At 31.8% G+C, this 21,148-nt stretch overlaps 2 protein-coding genes across 2 annotated transcripts; one reads left to right on the top strand and one right to left on the bottom strand.

Moving 5' to 3' along the window:
- Positions 1-5,644: 5,644 nt before the first annotated feature.
- Positions 5,645-7,214, top strand: LOTGIDRAFT_94819 (hypothetical protein; the record flags this gene model as incomplete). Its single annotated transcript, XM_009066311.1, has 4 exons — positions 5,645-5,921; positions 6,234-6,457; positions 6,572-6,791; positions 7,018-7,214. Coding segments are annotated over 4 exons (918 nt in total), but the record flags the coding sequence as incomplete, so codon positions are not given.
- A 784-nt stretch (positions 7,215-7,998) lies between these two features.
- Positions 7,999-20,512, bottom strand: LOTGIDRAFT_236112 (hypothetical protein). The gene is made up of 19 exons (XM_009066310.1): positions 20,409-20,512; positions 19,427-19,544; positions 18,110-18,223; positions 17,796-17,890; positions 17,514-17,579; positions 17,119-17,216; positions 16,228-16,317; positions 13,771-13,913; positions 13,169-13,254; positions 12,938-13,058; positions 12,557-12,729; positions 12,287-12,404; positions 11,936-11,988; positions 10,926-11,807; positions 10,618-10,728; positions 10,280-10,510; positions 9,918-10,053; positions 9,435-9,550; positions 7,999-9,199 (listed from the first exon to the last, which is right to left on the bottom strand). Exons 1-19 carry the CDS (start codon positions 20,492-20,494, stop codon positions 9,115-9,117), a joined length of 2,922 nt encoding a protein of 973 aa, XP_009064558.1. The 5' UTR covers positions 20,495-20,512; the 3' UTR covers positions 7,999-9,114.
- Between the last annotated feature and the right edge of the window lie 636 nt (positions 20,513-21,148).

The following is a 21,148-nucleotide window of genomic DNA, read 5'->3' as shown; positions in this document are numbered from 1 at the left end:
TAATGTTATATTAGTCATAGACATTCTAATCATAACGTTACATTAGTCATAGACATTCTAATAATAATGTTATATTAGTCATAGACATTCTAATAATAATGTTACATTGGCCACAGACATATTAAAAGTAAAGTAGCATCAGCCAAAGAAATATCCATAGAGTATAATAATGTTACAATTGAGATAGGCATATTAACAGTAATGTATCATAAGCCATAGACATAATGTAGCATCAGCCATAGACACTCTAATAATAATGATGCACTAGCCATGGAATATTAATAATGATAACATATTATTAAAGGGATTTCAAAGAGGTTTTCTAAAAAGAAAATATGTGTATCCGGGACTCTGATATGAATTTGCACCAATCCAATTTTCAATTAGACATCTGTGGTTTCTGTAATTCGACTAAATCTAAGTGTTTGATGCCTAATCGCGAGAGACGTTATGCATGTGATGAAGCCCGTTTCGTGATTGGTGACATCATCAAACGCTTAGTTTTAGTGGATTTGAGTCTGAAATTGAAATGGTGCAAATTGATGATAGGAATGTACTGACAAAAAATGATATGAATGGAGTTTTACGTCCTACTTTTCTGCACCATGTGGGCTAATGAAAACGGGCAACGCCATGCAGGGTGCAATGAGCGAAATTTTGCCAGGACAGCGGCATTAGCCTGCTCTTTTCGATTTCCAACTGTCGAGGGATCTTTAACGTGCACAGCCTGTAGCACACGGGGACTCGGTTTATTGTCCCATCCGAACGACTAGACGCTTTTTCCATATCAGTCCCTCGTACCTGCATCACTGACAGGGGAAAACCGGGTTGAAAAATCCGAAGGTATTATCTCGACCTATGCCGGGATTGAACCCTGGACCTTCAGGTAAGCGAGCAAGCGTCTAACTCACTGAGCCACCGCAGCTCCCAGGAATGTACTGGCCTCTATACACATAAAATTATAGAAAACCTCTTTACGATCAAGTAAGGTTGAGTTACCAAGTCTTTTCTTGTAATGTCAACATTATCATTATCATATCAAATAGTTATAGCCTATATACTGAATTGAAATACTCTATGTACATGTAGTGAAATGTTTAAATATCAGTAATTGCTAATTGCTAATTAATAAGTTCCGGTCGGTACAGAGATTAAAGGACTGTTGACCACTTAACAATTGACAAATAAAAGTATCACTTCGAATAAAAGGTTCCTGACTTTATAACAAAAGAATACCATAAAAGAATATCAATAATAGAATTTAACTAAAGTAATAAATACATAGGAAATCAATTTAACTACGTCCCACACCAGCTGATAATATTATATTTTCTAAACAGTGACTTTTTATATACAAAAGTCAATTGGATTAGATTAACCTACCGACAATAAGAAATGACTAATTCTTGAGTTTCACATACCTTGATCCGACTTCAAAACAGCGGTAAAAAATAATAATACAGTTAATGGAAGGGGGTTGAAATACCATTCCTTGGTGCGTTCTCTGAGTAAGGTTACCATTTGTCATTGCTATCTGGTTGAATGGAAACTCTTAAACCACCTCCATTATGGAGAGATGACCAGTGACTTTTCTAGGAACATCAGATGAGGGGAAGAGCAGGGGTCACAAAATGTTCGAGGGGGGCCACAGGTCATTTTATCACTATGTAGAATGATAAAAAAAATGAAAGTGATGGGGCCAAACTAGGGCCAACCTCTTTTCTGGGGGTCCACCCCCAACAAACCAGCGACATTTGGAATGTGGCGGGGAGGTCGAAAACTCGAACTTTTTAACACGTGTTGCAACACTGAAAATGAATTGAATAAGCGGGCGTATATATATCTTGCTTGTCAATGCGCTTTTTGTTTCGAGGCGCGTACTTTAACATATTAGGAGACAGGCAGGGTTAGGTTAATTAATTCATACAAATAAAAAAGAGATAGGCCTATAGATTGTTTCAGAGTTTTTGAAAATATCCACAAAATGCATCAATCAGTAGTAAATATTTTCAAACTACCCATATATATATAATGAATTTTTTTTTTCTTTAAAAAAGGCTATAATCTGTTCATTTCACATACACTTCATTATATTCTGTTATCTACGAAAGCCGGGCCAGGACTTCCAACTTTCGACTTCCAAGTTTTTTTTTTTCACTTTCTACTTCCGACTTCCAGGTTTTTTTTCACTTCCGACTTCCGATTTCCAAGTTTTTACTTCGGACTTCCAATTTTTTTCCTCCAGCGAGCTGGTAATTAAGACTACAGTTTTCATCTGATTCGAATGAAATTTGGTGTGATCATTTATATTGATGAGATCTTGGACAAGTTCGATATTCACGATTTTTCGATGAATGGCTTTTGAGTTATTGCCCTTGACTTAGCCTAAACGAATTGAAATTGACTTGTGAACGCAATAGAGACTACAGTTTTCATCTGATTCGAATGAAATTTGGTGTGATCATTTATATATAGATGAGATTTTGGACAAGTTCGATATTCATGGTACACCATGACATATAATGTGGTCGTATATTGTCGTAACTTCTGTCCGTCCGTCGATCCACAATTGGCGTGTTATCTGATTTTAATGAAATTTGGTGTGATCATTTATATTAATGAATTCTTGGACAAATTCAAATTTGACGATCTTTCGATGAACGGAATTTGAGTCATTGCCCATTACTTAGTAAAAACGCATCAAAATTCGTTGGCTTGTTAAAGCGATAGTTTATGTCAGAAATTTTATTGAATATTTTGTGTTTGATTAAATCAACTATATCTTGCACAAATGAGATTTTTGGTATGATTTGACACAGATTGGTGACCGCCCTTGATACACTGAAAATGGATCAGGAAAGTGGGCGTATCTTGCTAGGCAACCACTTGTTGTGTCAAGTATTCCTGTTTCAGTAATTTCACGGTTAATATGCGACCTCTTGCCAGAAAGCCTTTATAAAGAGAACAAGCTCTAGCATAGCGGACCAGTTGTGAAACTCTGTTATCCTCTGTTGAATCATACCTTAATTTGAACGTGCTTAAGGACTCTTAGATATAAATTTAACCAAATTTTATTGAGATGACAACTGTGACTTCTATCGTGTTGACTGGCCACATTGGATATGATCACAAAAGCGTAGGCTTAATTACCAGCTTGCTGGGGGAAAATCTATGAAGTCGGAAGTTGGAAGTCCTGACCCGGCTTTCGTAGTTATCTCTACTCAGTGCTGATAACCAATTTGCTTGAAAAAGTTTGACAAAATTCGCCAGATATAAGATGATTTTTTGATTTGTGATATACAGATGTTCTGAACACTATACTATACTATATAAGCACACTTTTCATACGCCCACATTATAATGTGGACGTATATTGTCGTCACCCATGTCCGTCCGTTGGTCGGTCCGTCCGTCCACAACTAGTTTGTGAACGCGATAGAGACTACAGTTTTCATCTGATTCGAATGAAATTTAGTGTGATCATTTATATTGATGAGATCTTGGACAGGTTCGATATTCACAATTTTTCGATGAACGGTTTTTGAGTTATTGCCCTTGACGTATGAAAAACGCTTCAAAATTTGTTTGTGAACACGATAGAGAGTACAGTTTTCATCCGATTTAAAGGAAATTTGATAATGATGAAATCTTAGTCAAGTTTGAATTTTTCGATCAACAGAATTTGAGTTATTGCCCATGACTTAGTAAAAACTCATCAAAATTTGTTGGCGATAGAGGTGACAGTTTATGTCAGAATTTTATTAAATACTGTGTCTTTGTTTAAATCAACAATATCTTGCACAAATTAGATTTTTGGTATGATTTGACACAGATAGGTGACTGCCATTGATATACTGAAAATGTATCAGGAAAGTGGGCGTATCTTGCTAGGCAACCACTTGTTATTTCTGTGGTCAAATATTAAGATGACTGAATTTTTTTGTAGTCTAATGTTGCAGTGATTACTGTTCTTGACTAAACTCTTTAGTGTCTTAAGGCGTGTTTGGTATTAACTTGTCAATAAGTTATCATTTGGATGATGACGAATTTTTTTATATAGCCTAGAAAAATATTTTGTAAAATGTAAGCCTTGATTTACTTGATTGCCCTGAATTACTGCCACCATAATTTATTATGGCATATTAGAATTCTATGTATGTATACAGTATGAGTATACAGTTCTTTAACTATAATCTATGTTGCTACTGACTAAATAAGACTTCCAATCTTACATAACGTCGTAACGATATTACAGTGGTGTAACCTATTTTCGTGGATATAAGGATTCAACACCGAATTTCGTCAAAGTAAAAAAAATAAAAAAATTTTTTTAGGTCTTAGATGTTTCCTCAGATATTCTACAAAATAATTAAAATTGGTTTATTTCGATTTTCTTTATGAATCCTTCACTTTGACCCATATTTCATGAGCAACCAACTCATGAGCGGCAGAATACGTCACCTATTTCCGTGTACAATGTTTGATCTATAAATAAGTCTAGAAAAACACGTTGTATGGATACCGGGGTATAATTAACTTCTCTTAATATTTATCAATAATATCAATTCATTATAACTAGTGACAATTCCTTCAAAGAACCACGGTTTTAAAAAAAAATAGTGACTGACAAAATAAGATACGTAGCGTGATTTATTGCTTAAAGTCACTGAAACAACATAAGAATATGGTCCACTTTGTGTTCCATAGAAATTTTCTGCTGACACAGAATCCGCTAGTTGATCACGTGACTTCATTCGTTGGACTACATTCTAGCAGACTACACTTGGAATTCCGATTACCGCTTGGGATTATAAGAAAATTGGGCCGATAAAAAATGGTTTGGTAATAAATGAAATCAGCCATTTTGTATTTGTCAAAGTATACATTAATACATTTTACCTTGCTTGAAACTACTGAATTCATTCTACTAGCTGATATTGTACAGAAAACCCATGTTTATCAAAACAAACTAATGCGGAGGTCGCGCAAGTGTTGAGCATCACTATCATTTTGTTAGTATCATGTGACCCTGTGACCCCTTGAACTTTTGTATGAGCACTCAGACTTAAATGTCTAAATTCTGAACCACATCCGTGACCTAAATGGTTAAGGGAAATAATGAATGATATATTGCTGAACAGGACAAATATCCATCTTTCCGAAAAATATTTGGGTTTGAGGATCCGATTTGAATGAATAAGTTTAAAACTCCTATGGAAATGAGGAAAATCAGGCCTAGTTTTTCTGTCTCTACACCAGCCGACAACACTGTCCATGTCCAAGGGCTGGAATAAAGGCAGATGTTTGAGTCTAGTTCGGTACCGGTAGGTGAATCCATAGTAATGTAACAAAATAATTCAATTTTCAGATGCAATCCTCAAAGACTTAGAATTCTAAGTTGATGAACAATAATTATATCAACTCTATTTTTTTTTCAGACATCAAGATGAATGTAAGCAGATTACTATCCTCTATATGGCGAAATCAGGAAAAAGTTTGCAGTTGCAGAAACTTGCCTCTTAACTATATCTTGAATGGAAGAGAGCTTCATTTTACAATCAAAGCCTGTGATAGGGAATCTTCAGATGTGAACAAAATTCAAAAGTTTGAGTCTCTGAGTGTGTTTGATGAAATAGCAAATAAACAAGATAAAGTGGATAAAAAAGACTTTCGAAAGGCTGTAGATATATATTTAAAGAAAGAGTCACTGTATAGAAGGGGTAGTGTGGAATTTATTAACTCAGCCTTAAAACAGATGAAAAAGTATGATGCACATAGAGATTTGATGTCATATAAAGTTTTAATATCAGTTTTTCCAAAAGATAAAATGAAGCCATTATCTTCGTGGCAGAGTGAAATGATGCATTATCCGAAACAACAGCAATGTGGGATTGATATTATGGAACAGATGGAACGAAATGGTAAGTTTCTTTCACTTTTGAAATTTTTGAATGTTTGGATCCCACTTTACTTTTTTGTATAAATGCAGAGCATTATAATTTCACAAAGCTTGATTGATTTCTGTCAGTTTCTTATCCCTTTAATCACACTAATTCAATTTACTCGGCTCAATCAACTCATTAAGGTGAAATGTCAAATGGCATCTTGGCCAGATGAATTGTCATCGGATGAGTGAAATTTGACTCTGATGAGATTTGGTCTGATGTTGGTTGTGAATTAAGCTTAGATGCTGTAATATTCACCACAATATCAAATCTTTTACATAATTACAGGCATTATACCAGATCAACAATTTGGAGACCTGCTGTATGATAGATTTGGTGAAACATCTCATGTCTTCAGAAAATATCAACGAATGGCATATTGGCTACCCAAGATAAAAAATGCCAATCCTTACCCTGTACCAGATACTTTTCCTGATTGTAGAATAGAATTAGCTAAACTAGCTTTAAACAGAATGTGTATAGATTATCACAATAAAATAACTGTTTGGGAGGTGAGGATTTATTTTTTTATGAAACTTTTTATATTTTCAGATGTTCAGGTGGATAGTTAGTGAATATGTGGTTGGTTAAATTTGGTATATTGTATTATCATGTATCTTTTGCAGACACATGATAAGGAAGAAGAGGCAACTCAAAATACCTTTATTGCTAGTGCAATGAGTCCTGATCAACAGGAATTAATATCAAAACATCCCATTAGTAAACCATTGTTTGTTGAAGGCTATTACACTACTTGGTTGAGACATATTAGTCAGCAGTATTTTGTACTCAGAGCTGATCCTCAGCCTATAAATTTTGAAAGGAAAAAGGCAGAAGCAGACCAAGGTAGGTCTACATTTTCTATTCTTAAATAGTTAACAGACTGTGAAAGTAGCCCTAAAACCCTTACCCATAATGTAATTGGTAAGATTTTCTCAAACAGGCATTCAGAAGAAATAAATTCTAGATAATTATATGTACATACAATATATTAATTCTTCCACAATACATGTATTTACTTCTCATAGAAGGACTATTAAATACTATTAAACAATTCCTCTTTACCATTTAGAACTATTTGAATGGGAAACAATATTCGAGGAAGAACAATCAACTATGATAACTAATGAAATTGGGATACATGAACAAGAGGATGGTACAATATTAGGAATGTGTATAACTGGTACTGCTTCCAAAAACTCTGTGATGACATGGGTGAAATATCTACAGGAAAACAACCCTAACCTGATTAATATACCCATAGTGTTCAGTATTAGAACACCTACAGAAGATTCTCAACTAGAAACTACTACCTTGCCTAAAATTACAACAAAACGAATTCAATAAGTTTTTCAAAACTTCATTTATATGCTGGTATTTTTATACACCTACATGTACCTTGATGAAACTAGGTATGCATGTATATGTTGATGAAATCTCAGTCCAGTTTGTAATTGGTAACAATCGGATGAAAGGTTTTGGAGTTATAGCCCTTGACTGATTAAAAACTTGTCAAATTCGGTTCGCAGGCATGATAGAGACAGTTTTTATCCAATCTTGATGGAACTAGATATGCATGATGAGATCTTGGTCAAGTTAGAAATTGGTAATAATCGGATGAACAGTTTCAGAGTTATTGCCCTTGTGTGTACAGCTATGAAACATTGTTCATGTTTGAATTTGATAACTTTATGAACTGTTGAAGATTTTCACCTTGACTTATAGATGATTTTAAGATTATTTGAAAATTTATTATTAAGCCACTAAAGATTATTATTATTTCTGACAGCTGGTAGTGGGTGTATATTACCTTGCCTGGCAAGCTATCTTGCTTAGGAATTATGTGGAAAAAGACTTCTTCAGAGTCACTCACCAAAACCCTGTTTTCAAATACTTTGAAAGTAGCTGTTCTAGTTATTTTTTTTCTTGAAAATGTTTCAGTAGAGGAATCTGTTACAGATCTACCTACTTTTTAAATTATAGTGTAATTTACTTTAGATCTGAAGATTTGAGGAAAAAAAACTGTCATGTTTTGACAAAAAAAAAACGGGTTAATTTTTCAAATATTTTAATAAATTAACAATGGTACACATTATTTGACATATTATCATGTATTTTAGCTGGACTAACATTAAGATACCAGAAAAAGAATGAAACTAAAGATGGTCATTGGCAAGTTGACAATATTCTTTAAATTAACCATAATCAAATTAGATTCCTAATCATCAGAATTAACTCTATGAATGCTTTTTGTTTTGTAATATGACTTTAGATTCACGAATTATTTATAATATCTGACAATCTCTATAATAGATTTTCCAATCATTTCTTCTGCAGTCTATGTAATTTCAAGACTACTTACACCTTATTAAAGTAGAGTGCATGTGTTTTGCATTGTACCAGATAGTCATAGATAACTTTGCTCAATTATTTAGGTGAAAGTCTAAATAATCTTTCAAACAATCCAACCCTTACATAAAACGACAAGATATACGTTACTTAATCACATTATGGCCAATTCTATCAGAAAACAAAACCTCATTGAAGACACTTGGATAGGAGAGAAATGAGAAACAAGGGAGATAAATCTATTTTAAGTGATAAATAAAAATTATCAGATAAATTGAACATGAAGACTGCAAGGAAGCCCATTTGTAAAGTTTGAGTAACAAATACCATAATATTCATTACATATGTATAAGAGTTCAATCTCCTTGTTTCTCTTTCAATATTGCATTGATAATGATTTTTAACATGTAACAATATATAAATGACAAATAATAAATTATGCAAGAAAATTATATATACCTATAAGTTTAACATCACTCCTTTAGAAAGAGAATAAGATAACAGACAAAACAAAGAAATGCAGATAGACAGAACATTAATTAAACACAAAAAAGAAACAATGAACAGTTATTGAATTTCAGACCTGTGATAGACCACAATAAATATAAATAAATATCCCCATATCAGATCTATTCTTATAACACACTCCATTTTACATTTACATTTAATGCTAATACATAAATCATCTTCTAACAGGATTTACTCTTTTGACTACATTTCACAGAATGGCTGAAAATCAGCCTATCACAATGATTAAAATTTTAAAAGAAATTATTTCAACAAATTCTGGAAGAGGTTTTCTAGATATTTTGAACTGAGTTCACAGAGTTGTTGGCTGTAATATCAAATGAGGTGAATGTGTTGCTGCTACTGCCATCAATAAATGATAATCACTTAAATCAAATCTAAAAGTAAAAAAGCACAATAGGTCAATTGTGATGGTAAAAAATTGTGAACAAAATTTCTATTATTAAGTACAAAGAGAAATAATAGAAAACAAATGGCATATAACAAAAAATTGGTCTGCATATAATTGTGATTTGCCTTTCCAGGCATTGTTTTAACTAGTTTTTCTAACCTTTTCTTGGCAGAATGTTATGCTCATTTACACAAGAAATAATGAGCACTACTTGTCCTTACCCTAACGTTGTAGTTAAATCTTTGACATTTGTTCTCTCTACACCAACCCTATATTCAGCTACCATTAAACTTTTAAAATATATTTCTTGTAATCTATCTTCCAGATGCATCATACACTAAAATATTCACAATATTCATATTGGATTCTTTAAGTGACCCTATGTACAAGACACAAAACCATCATGGTGTAATGAGGTTGCCTTTTCATGAAAACTTCCTTTTCTGAACCATTTGTTTCTTCCAATTGTACTCCCCAAAATGGAGAAACCCTTTAAGAATATCAGGAAGTACAGCATGATCTCTAAAAAAATATATGGGACAAAACAACTGGCTTGAAAACACAGGATATTACATTTAATGTTTTCTTTGTAAAACTAAAAGCCTTATTGCCGAGTATAAGACCGAAGCCTTCACATGCTCACTGAGCTAGTGTTTATAGATTTACCACTCAATATTACAAAATAAGAATTAATATACACATACAAATTCAGGACTCATTTTTAATTTCCATAAATCAAGAACTGATTCTACCAGATTACAGACTATCTGTGAAGCTACACAAGGTGTACTGCCTGTAGGATACTTCTCTATCAAATTACTACTGGCTATTTCTACATTCCTAGCAAAACATAATATTTAATCAGAATTAGTCAGGTAGTCACAATAATATTTTTATAAAACAATTATTTTTCTTACAAAAACTTAAAAATTAAAATATGTCTTAATATTCTGGTAAAAATTTGGTGAATGGGGATAAAAGTCAATAGAATTAATTTTGGACTGGACTAGCTTGACAAGAGTAACCGTTAATTTAGATTAATAATATGTTTAATATTTCTACTTACCAATTATCAACATCAGCTATAATACAAACAGTTTCTGATATTTCTTCATCAATAACAGATTGTTGTACATCTAGCTGTAAATCATGTAATAATTTACTATATAGATTGGTATCTTTAGTACCATGTAGTACAAAGTCTGATAAATAATGATCAGATATACCACCCAATAAACTTCTACCAAAATTTCTCTCTAAGCCATGAACACTTCTTGATGTAAGTTCAACATCTTGTCTGAAAGAGAATCATAATCTAATAATTTTGAAGTCACCATTTTTATTGTGTTTCATACTCTTATGATGTTATTTATATTATTATGTTTGAAAAGGTTTAATACCTACCCAGGAAGAGGTATTTCTTTACAATCAACAACAGGATCAAAAGGATCAAATTCTACACTGCCAGCAGATGATAGATGTCGTCTTCTACTCAATTCAGTTGGAGTTACAGACCTGAAATACACGTATTATCATTATTATTAGTACAAGGAATTTCAGTGTAAAAAAGGAATAGATGTCAACTACATTTTCAGCCATTACCATTGCCCTTTTCATCTCTCTTATCTTCATTATTATCAATTATACCTCTCAACTTTGAACCCATGCTTGCAAGAGTAAGAGGTAAAAAAGATAACATAAAATTCTCTTACCTACACCTGCCTGGAACTAGAGAAGTTGGTCTACTAAGTTTACTTCTGTCAACACTATTATGTCTTGATACCACTTTCTTGTCTTTTTTAAAATTAATAGAGTCTAATTCAGCACAGCTGGGTGACACAAGAGGGAGTTGTATAACACGATCACCTTCTGCCACCTCATCAATAGTTTTAGTTTCTATTCCTGCATCAAAATATTCCTCAAACATACTATTACTACCTTCTTTTAGGAAGAGTTTCTTGATTTCCTTTTTACTCAATGTTTTTTCGGATTCCAACTGTTGAGATAGTTTTGATTTAAGTTTATTTGAGGAGCTAATTAAATTAATATCTTCTATAGAAACTTCCCTACTCACTGATCTATTCACAAGTTGAACATTTTCTATTCTACTGTTTTCATTCACTTTTAAAGCGGAAACACTACACTGTAAACCACTATCACAAGAATTGAGATCACTGGCTGGTAAATTTTCTTTATAAGGATCACTAAGATTATCAATAACTGACTGATTGTTTTTATCCTTAACTTCAAACATATCTACCTCATTGGTAACATTCTCTAAACTACTCAAATCTAAACTTGGCGTACTAGTCAGAAGTCTATGACTGGTAGAAACAAGACTAGAGCTACAATTTGAATTAGAATCTTCAGCTGGCGTTAAAATTCCTGATCCACCAGAGGGCGTAGGAGGAGAATCATATTTAATATCAGATATAAAGCTTTTTAAACTGTTACTATCAACACATTCATGGATATCACTACATCGTATAAAATAACTTAATATGACAAGAAACTTTTTCACCAAGTCTGTATTTTTCCCCACAACTATAGTTCGTGCTACTTTTAATGGATTTCCTATTGCACCATATAAATCACTGAAAAATGAAAATGAAATACTTTCAATAATTGTTTTTTTACACATATGAATCTAAACCATATCAATCAGAAAGAAAAATATTTTGCTGAACATTACAAAAAAATTGTAACAATATGTTCAACTTACCCTAATTGTGCCCATAGGGGATTGTAAGGATGAACTTTAGCTAAATCATTTAACTGAAAAATAAATAATCATTGCAAAACAGATCTGTATCATGTACAAAATTATTACACCATGATTTTTAACACAGCTGCCACAAGAATCTTAGAGCAATAATAACTTTAAGGATAAAGTAAAAATTTGTCTTGAGAAGTAATCTATATTGTGATATTAGTTATTGCAGGTAAAAGCAAAATTTGATTCTCATTCTGAAAACACTACAAGTAACTGAAACAAAACTCTTTCAGATTATAAGATGAAACCTTAACTATCTGTTTAAATAATATATTTGGGAACAATGTGGATAATACAAACCCATTTTGCTGAATGTTTTTCTTCATACGTAGAAGATAGAGTACCACCAGCTGGAGTAACAGTTGGAACCCATGCTAAGTGATGTGTTAACACTGCTGATATCAATGTTGACACAAAACTGAAAGACAAAAATTCAAACATACAGTTATATTTCAAGCCATATTTTATCACTTATGGGTAATATATCATGTAGATATTGAATATATTACACAATAGTTAAGTATTCAATGAAATGTAAAGTTCTTGAGCAATATAGAATAGACTACTTACAATTTGGTATTTTTATTGTCATATTTAGCAGCTAAAGACATAAAGTCATTCATAAAATCTTTACATAAAGCATATCTATTGGTACTATAAGACATCATATTTAACCAGACTGGTTCTGACAGGCGTGGTGCCATGTATAAATCATATATACTGTTCCGTAACACTTCTAGTGCCTGAAACAAGATCAGATTACAGGATGTTTATCAGTGCATACATATCAGATGTCAACCTCAAGCTGTATTCAAACAATTTCATGACTTGCAAGGTATTATTATAGCAATATGGAAGACTTAGACTCACCAGTACCAATGAAAGTACACATTTGACACAAACAATTTTACAATTCTTTTTAACACTATATGGATGTCTAAATATTCTTACCTCCATCACCAATGGTACAAAATTTCTAGCATCAAAATAAGCCTTAGTAACCACACTCTGTAGTTTATTTATATGACTTTCAAATAAAGTAATATGGGAGAAGAAAAACTCTTGAAATAATCTGAAAAATAAAATGTTTACGTCAATATTTTGAATAAAGAAATAGTAGTATGATATATTTACAATATTTTCATTGTAAAGTCATTATATAAATCATTGTATAAAGCATACCTGTGAGCCTCTTCATCCTTTTCATCTGGTGTTTCTATAAGTACAGCTATTCCAACCTTACTTTTCTTTGTGACATGTAGATTTTTCTGATAAAAAAAAAGAGCATAAGTGAAGTTAATATCTATAATAAGCCTTTAGATTTCGTGAAGAATCCTGGATTGAGGTTGCTAGTCTTTTAAAAAGACATGGTTCACTAACCTTTTGACTGAACATACTCTACTCTAAGAAACATATTTTTTTGTGATAGTGCTCACAGTTCACCATTGAAATTTAAGCCTATAAATACATGTGTTTGAAAGTTAAAATCACGACACGTCTTTTTTTTAGATTGCCACATATAGTAAAGGCCTAAGCTCTTATATAGATATAGATAGTGAAATTCTTAGTTTGAGATATTTTTGAACGAATCTTGCAATTTCCGTACATTTCTAGTACCTCCGAAAACTATTTACTATTTACTAATTATCATTTCCTGAAAATGGCAAACCATGACCTTCAAATACTTATTTCCTTCAAAAAAAGTTATATCTTTAAACTGCTTTGAAACACAACAGACTGTTACTAACTAATTAACTGGATAAAAAGTAAATAAAAGTACTTACATCTAACATTTTATATTCTGTAGATTTTCTACCCAATGATGTAGTTTGTGTTCTCATCCAGCGCCTATGTAAGCTATTATAACTGCTTCCACTGTTGTTGCTAGGTGACGGGAAAGGAGCAGATAAACTTCCACTAGAAGTAACTATAGTAAACAATTGTACATGTTAATAATTATAAACATAAGCAATTGGTCTATACCAATTTTAGCCAAATCCACAATACTGCATTCTGAGTGCCTATTATTACGGCTGGGAGTCTAGGCCTTTTTAGTAAATAAGCACAAATGGAGAAATATGTTGATTAGCTCCTCATTAATATCCGAAGTTTTCGCAACTTTTTATAGGTTGCAGTATATATCATATAACTTACATGTAAGTTATATGATATATACTGCAAACTCAGTATCCTAATTATAAAAAAAAAGTATAAAACACTAGAATCTCGATGTAAGTTATATAATATTAACTACAAACTCAGTATCCTAATTATGAAAAACAGTATAAAACACTAGAATCTTGATGTAAGTTGTATAATATTAACTACAAACTCAGTATCCTAATTATGAAAAACAGTATAAAACACTAGAATCTCGATGTAAGTTGTATAATATTAACTACACACTCAGTATCCTAATTATGAAAAACAGTATAAAACACTAGAATCTCGATGTAAGTTGTATAATATTAACTACAAACTCAGTATCCTAATTATGAAAAACAGTATAAAACACTAGAATCTTGATGTAAGTTGTATAATATTAACTACAAACTCAGTATCCTAATTATGAAAAACAGTATAAAACACTAGAATCTCGATGTAAGTTGTATAATATTAACTACAAACTCAGTATCCTAATTTTGAAAAACAGTATAAAACACTAGAATCTTGATGTAAGTTGTATAATATTAACTACAAACTCAGTATCCTAATTTTGAAAAACAGTATAAAACACTAGAATCTCGATGTAAGTTGTATAATATTAACTACAAACTCAGTATCCTAATTATGAACAACAGTATAAAACACTAGAATCTTGATGTAAGTTGTATAATATTAACTACAAACTCAGTATCCTAATTTTGAAAAACAGTATAAAACACTAGAATTAGAATCTCGATGTAAGTTATATGATATATACTACAAACTCAGTATCCTAATTATAAAAAACAGTATAAAACACTAGAATCTCGATGTAAGTTGTATAATATTAACTACAAACTCAGTATTCTAATTATGAAAAACAGTATAAAACACTAGAATCTTGATGTAAGTTGTATAATATTAACTACAAACTCAGTATCCTAATTATGAAAAACAGTATAAAACACTAGAATCTTGATGTAAGTTGTATAATATTAACTACAAACTCAGTATCCTAATTATGAAAAACAGTATAAAACACTAGAATCTCGATGTAAGTTGTATAATATTAACTACAAACTCAGTATCCTAATTATGAAAAACAGTATAAAACACTAGAATCTTGATGTAAGTTGTATAATATTAACTACAAACTCAGTATTCTAATTTTGAAAAACAGTATAAAACACTAGAATTAGAATCTCGATGTAAGTTATATGATATATACTACAAACTCAGTATCCTAATTATGAAAAACAGTATAAAACACTAGAATCTCGATGTAAGTTGTATAATATTAACTACAAACTCAGTATTCTAATTATGTAAAACAGTATATAACACTAGAATCTCGATGTAAGTTATTTGGTATATACTATAACCAAAATATTTTAATTATGGAAAACAGTAAAAAAAAAACACGCCTTAAGACACTAAAGAGTTTAGTCAAGAACAGTAATCACTGCAACATTAGACTACAAAAAAATTCAGTCATCTTAATATTTGACCACAGAAATAACAAGTGGTTTCCTAGCAAGATACGCCCACTTTCCTGATACATTTTCAGTATATCAAGGGCGGTCACCTATCTGTGGCAAATCATACCAAAAATCTAATTTGTGCAAGATATTGTTGATTTAATCAAACACACAAAATCTAATAAAATTCTAGCATAAACTGTCACCTCTATCAAGTTCACAAGCCAACAAATTTTGCTGTCAAGGGTAATAATTCAAATTCTGTTGATCCAAAATTGTCCAATTCAAACTTGACCAAGATCTCATCATTAAATTTAAATGATCACACCAAATTTCATTTAGATAGGACAAAAACTGTACTCTTTATTGTGTTCACAAATAAATTTGTATGCTCATTTCCTTAGTAAATGGCAATAGCTCAAAAACCGTTCATCGAAAGATAGCCAAATTCAAACATTTTCCAAGATCTCATCATTAAAAATATTCACACCCAATTTCATTTAAATCGGATGAAAAGTGTAGTCTCCATTGTGTTCCACAAGCCAATTGCAGATGGACGGACAGATCGACAGACGACAATATGCAATATATAATGTTGGCGTATAAAAAACCACTTACATGATGCTAGACCACTATCTTCATCTAAAGTATCTAATGATGACCCATATATATCATTAGTAGAAGGTACATCAACTGGCATACTTTGAGCTGCAATTATCATGATCATCAGTTAGGCCATACAAAATAAATAGTCTGTTTTACAGGCCCAAAAATGACTGATTGTTGCCTTAATATTAATTGTACATTAAATTTGTGGTAATAAATAATAAATGCTTTCTCTCCCTCCGATTAATTCCAGTAGAAAATCTAAAAAAGCGCTTATAAATAATAAATTCGCCCTCTCGCTCAATTTTGGAAAAAAAAGGCCTGTAAAACAGACTATTTATTTTGTATGGCCTTAACATTTACAGACTTCATCCTATGACAATCATTGATATTGATTTTGCTGTATTAGCCATTGATGTCTTATTAGATTGACAAGTGGTTTTTGCAGACATTTCACAGTCGTTGAAGAATATATTGTTAATTAATAAAATCACACCATGTCCTTAAAGATGGGTTCCCTTATTTTCATTTATGAAAATGAAAATGCTTATTCTTATATGAATAGAAAGTAGAGATGTTCTAATGACTTGGAAAAATACCAGTCTCACTTCTCCACAATTCATTCATAAACAGATAAATTAGAAGAGAAACACCAGAATTCCAATGAGTGACCCATCAAGAAAGGTCAAAAAGTCTTTTTTTTTATCCAGACTGTACATTTCTGGACATTTATGATTGGCTTACGATAAATCATTAGTTTGTCTAATTTGACACTAAAAAATAAGGAAAACCATCTTTCAAGTATCAATATAACTAAATATAAGTTATCGGTATTTGAAAAAAAAAGGTTTGGAGTTTTAAGTCGTAAATATGTCTTAAAAGATGAATAATAGAAAACATTACCTATAGAAGTAGTTGATTTATGGGAAGATGAAATATGTTTAGGTGCTGAGAAATCACTTGTGTTGCTGGGTAAACTACTCGAATCATAGTCTAATTCACTGTAATTAATACAATTATATAGCTTAATTACATAAAATAACCTTCTGATACACAAAAATAACTACTACAGAACATCAGAAACAATACCACATCTTGGCATATTATAGTTCTTTTCAAACTTGTGATATTACTGTAATCTTACATATTCAGAGTTCACACTAATGGAATACAAGCAAATTTTAATCTAATGACAATGTAAATTATTGAAATACAAAAAGTACACAGTAGTATACAGTGTAAATGACCTCGATTATTTGATCTAAATCATTGTATTTAATTACAAAAAAAAATCTTACCATCCAGACTCCCTTTTAGGTTTTTCAGGGATATAAACTTTAGTCAACATCAGTTGTGATGGTGTCCTAAAATATATTGATTAACAAATAAAATTTCATTCTAGATAATATTATATGTTTGTCAAATTCTTTCTACAGTACATGTATCTAACATTACATCATTGAAAACTAGCTTGTTCAAAATTATTTGGAAAATACCTGATAAATGTTTAGTTACAGCACCGACTTCATCTGAAGATCACATAAATGGGCAAACAAAATTCACCCTTGACAATACCATACCTTATGTGATGAACTTTAAATAATGAACCTTTATAAGCCATAGCTACTGAACCAAACATCATTTCTTCAATAACTTTTACATCTGAACCCAATTTCTGTTATAGAAATATATGAATATATTAAGCATCATAAACTATATATTATATATCAGTTCCTGTTCATTATAGTGTAAATATTCAACATACAGTCAAGAAATATTAAACCTAAATTTATTTATAACCTTCACTCCCAATCCATTGATATAACTTTAGTTTAAATGCTTACTTAAAAGTATATAATAAGGGTATATGTATAAATCAATGTTTAGGGCTTACTTGATATTTCCATTTCTGTTCTGAATGTGGTTTTTGTATCAGTGAGGGATCTTTAGAAACTTTATGTCCATGATTAAAATAAGTTTTATTTGAAGAGATCCTTCTTGGTGGAACCTGAAATCAACACATAACAATAACTAAGTAAAAGATATTTTGTGGAGCTAATATCTAGTTACTCTAAGCTGAAACTCAATCAAGATATATTGGGTCTGTACACTATCAGCCTCTCAGTAGCAAAGATCAGGTGGAGATAAGTAGGAAATAAAACATCTATTAATTTCAAATGTTCATTGGGAATAATTGATATGCAGTAGCATTTCAACATGCTTTTCAGTTTAGTACATATACAGTCAAGTAACCTAATTTCGTGGAAACCTATTTTTCGTGGATTTCTGGAAAGGATTAATAATTTACATGTGTGACCTCCGCATTTGCTTGTTTTGTTAGACATGGGTTTTCTCTACAATATCAGCTTGTAGAATGAATCGAGTAGTTTCAAGCGAGGTAAAATGTATTAATGTATACTTTGACAAATACATAATGGCGGATTTCAGTTATTACCAAACGTCACCGAATTTCCTTATAATCCCAAGCAGTAATCGGAATTCCAGGTGTCGTCTGCTAGAATGTAGTCCAACAAATGAAGTCACGTGATCAACTAGCGGATTCCGTGTTAGCAGAAAATTTCTAATGGAACACAAAGTGGACCATATTCTTATGTTGTTTCAGTGACTTTTAGCAATATATCACGCTACGTATCTTATTTTGTCAGTCACTATTTTTTTTTAAAATCGTGGTTCGTTGAAGGAATTGTCACTAGTTATAATGAATTGATATTAAAGATAAATACTAAGAGAAGTTAATTATACCACTGGGTATCCATACAACGTGTTTTTCTAGACTTATTTATAGATCAAACATTGTACACGAAAATAGGTGACGCATTCTGCTGCCGTTGCCGAGTTGGTTGCTCATGAAATATTGGTCAAAGTGAAGGATTCATAAAGAAAATCTAAATAAACCAATTTTAATTATTTTGAGGAATATTTGAGGAAATACCAAAGGCATAAAAAAAAATTCCGTTTTTCTAACTTTGACGAAATTCGGTGTTGAATCCTTCTATCCACGAAAATAGGTTACACCACTGTACTATTTCAGGTCCAGACCGGTGTTTCATTATTTTTCGATTTGTTATAAATGGATAGAAAAGACGTCAATTTAATACCTATAATTGTGCAGCAGGAATTACTATCAATATCATCCTGCACTACATCTGGCTTTGAGAAAATATTGTCACAATAACCTATCATTACTTACTGGAGATACATCTTCTATAAGTTTTATACAGGTTGAGTCATATAACGGTGTTCTCCCTCTGTCTTCCTTATAAATCACTAACCTAATTTTCTCTTTATCAAATTTACAAAAGTCTTTCCTGAAAGTAATCAACCAACTTTGACTGAATATATAAAACCAACAAAACAATTCAGAAAAATCTATAATTATCAATTCCTCTATAGTGCAGTCTTCGCCTTTTCAAAATAACCCAAATTATTTCATTACATGTTGAATCGTATCTGAAAAGATAATGCAATGTAGGCCTATGTGATCATATCCTTACCCATTATTGTTCTTCCAAATATTCCATGATGCAAATATATTTTGATGCCCAAAATGAGAACTTAGAATCTGCACCATTCTGATCAGTAGACTTGTAGGATGTATGTACCAGTATCAGATCAAAAAGAGAGGTCTTAACTCAACCATATCATTAGTACTACACAAGTATAAACATAATCTATCACATGTCCTGCACCACCTTGTGATAAGGTGTCATAATCTGAACAATCATAGTAAAAAAAGGCGCGGTGACCCTTCATTACTACCTTTGAGAGGTATATTAATCAATTGATGAACTCGTGACACCACGTGCCGATCATATGAGAGTGAGTTAACTAAGCTACGGACTGTACGTCTGTCTCTGTGTAGAGTAGTAGTGTGATTAAATCAAAAGTTGATAGGCCTAATTCATGAGTCTAGATCTATCACAGAGAAACTAGTTACTACTACTATGAGTTACCTTGCGATTGCTAAATATCTTAAAAATAATCACCAAATCTTTATTATTTTATTCGAATAACATAAAATCAGACTTTGCCCTAATAAGTCATCTTTGTTTACATCGAAACTGTAATCACATGACCCTCGACCTCGTGATCACAATAACATGTTTACGTGTTTTTTTTAGAGTTTCTCCCACCGGTGTATTTTTCTTCATTAAAACAATCTCAAAACTTACTGAACAGATTGGTCTCCATTACTTCTACTTAAAAACGGGCTTCGGTTATTTTTCTTTCGATGAAATATTCGCTGTAGTAAAGCCATATTGACTCCATTGGCGTACAATCACATGACAAATGGCGTTAAAGGTTTGATTATCCAGACTCTCGTTACCTTTACTCTTTTTGAAATACCTTACATTCAAGACTACATATGTGTCGTGTTCGTTCCATGACCACATGTTAGGGGATATTTGATTGGATTGAAGACGTTGAATCAGCTAATTTCATTGGTTTGAACAATTAATTGGCTTCATGCCAAATTCCACATTTTCGCGCCATTATTAATGTGCTATATTTGTGTTAAAAGATGGGATTTCCAAAATTAAGATGTTTTTTTTGTGATTCATGAAATATACTTAACTGTCCTTTGAGAAAAATTAGAACATATATATGTAAATCATAGAGTTATACAATAGAAACTCTATGATGTAAATAGATCATGTACGCCTAGAATCTGTAATTAATGTAATAGAGATCGAGAAAAAAAATGTCGCTTTGATGTGGGAGGTTTTCATTTTTATACGCCCACACGTAAATATGGGCGTATATTGTAGTTGCCCCTGTCGGTCCACTCGTTCACATTTACCTCGTGCTTACTCTACAGGTTACAATTCTCCATGGATTCTTTTGATCTTTTGTATGTGTGTCAATATCATTATGAAGATGTGCACTGTTGAATTTGGTGATGATCCGATGA

This window comes from Lottia gigantea, assembly GCF_000327385.1.
Source record: "Lottia gigantea unplaced genomic scaffold LOTGIsca_75, whole genome shotgun sequence".
NCBI lineage: Eukaryota > Metazoa > Mollusca > Gastropoda > Lottiidae > Lottia > Lottia gigantea.
The sequence above is the reverse complement of the archived record's forward strand: the minus strand, read 5'-3'. Positions and strand labels throughout refer to the sequence as shown.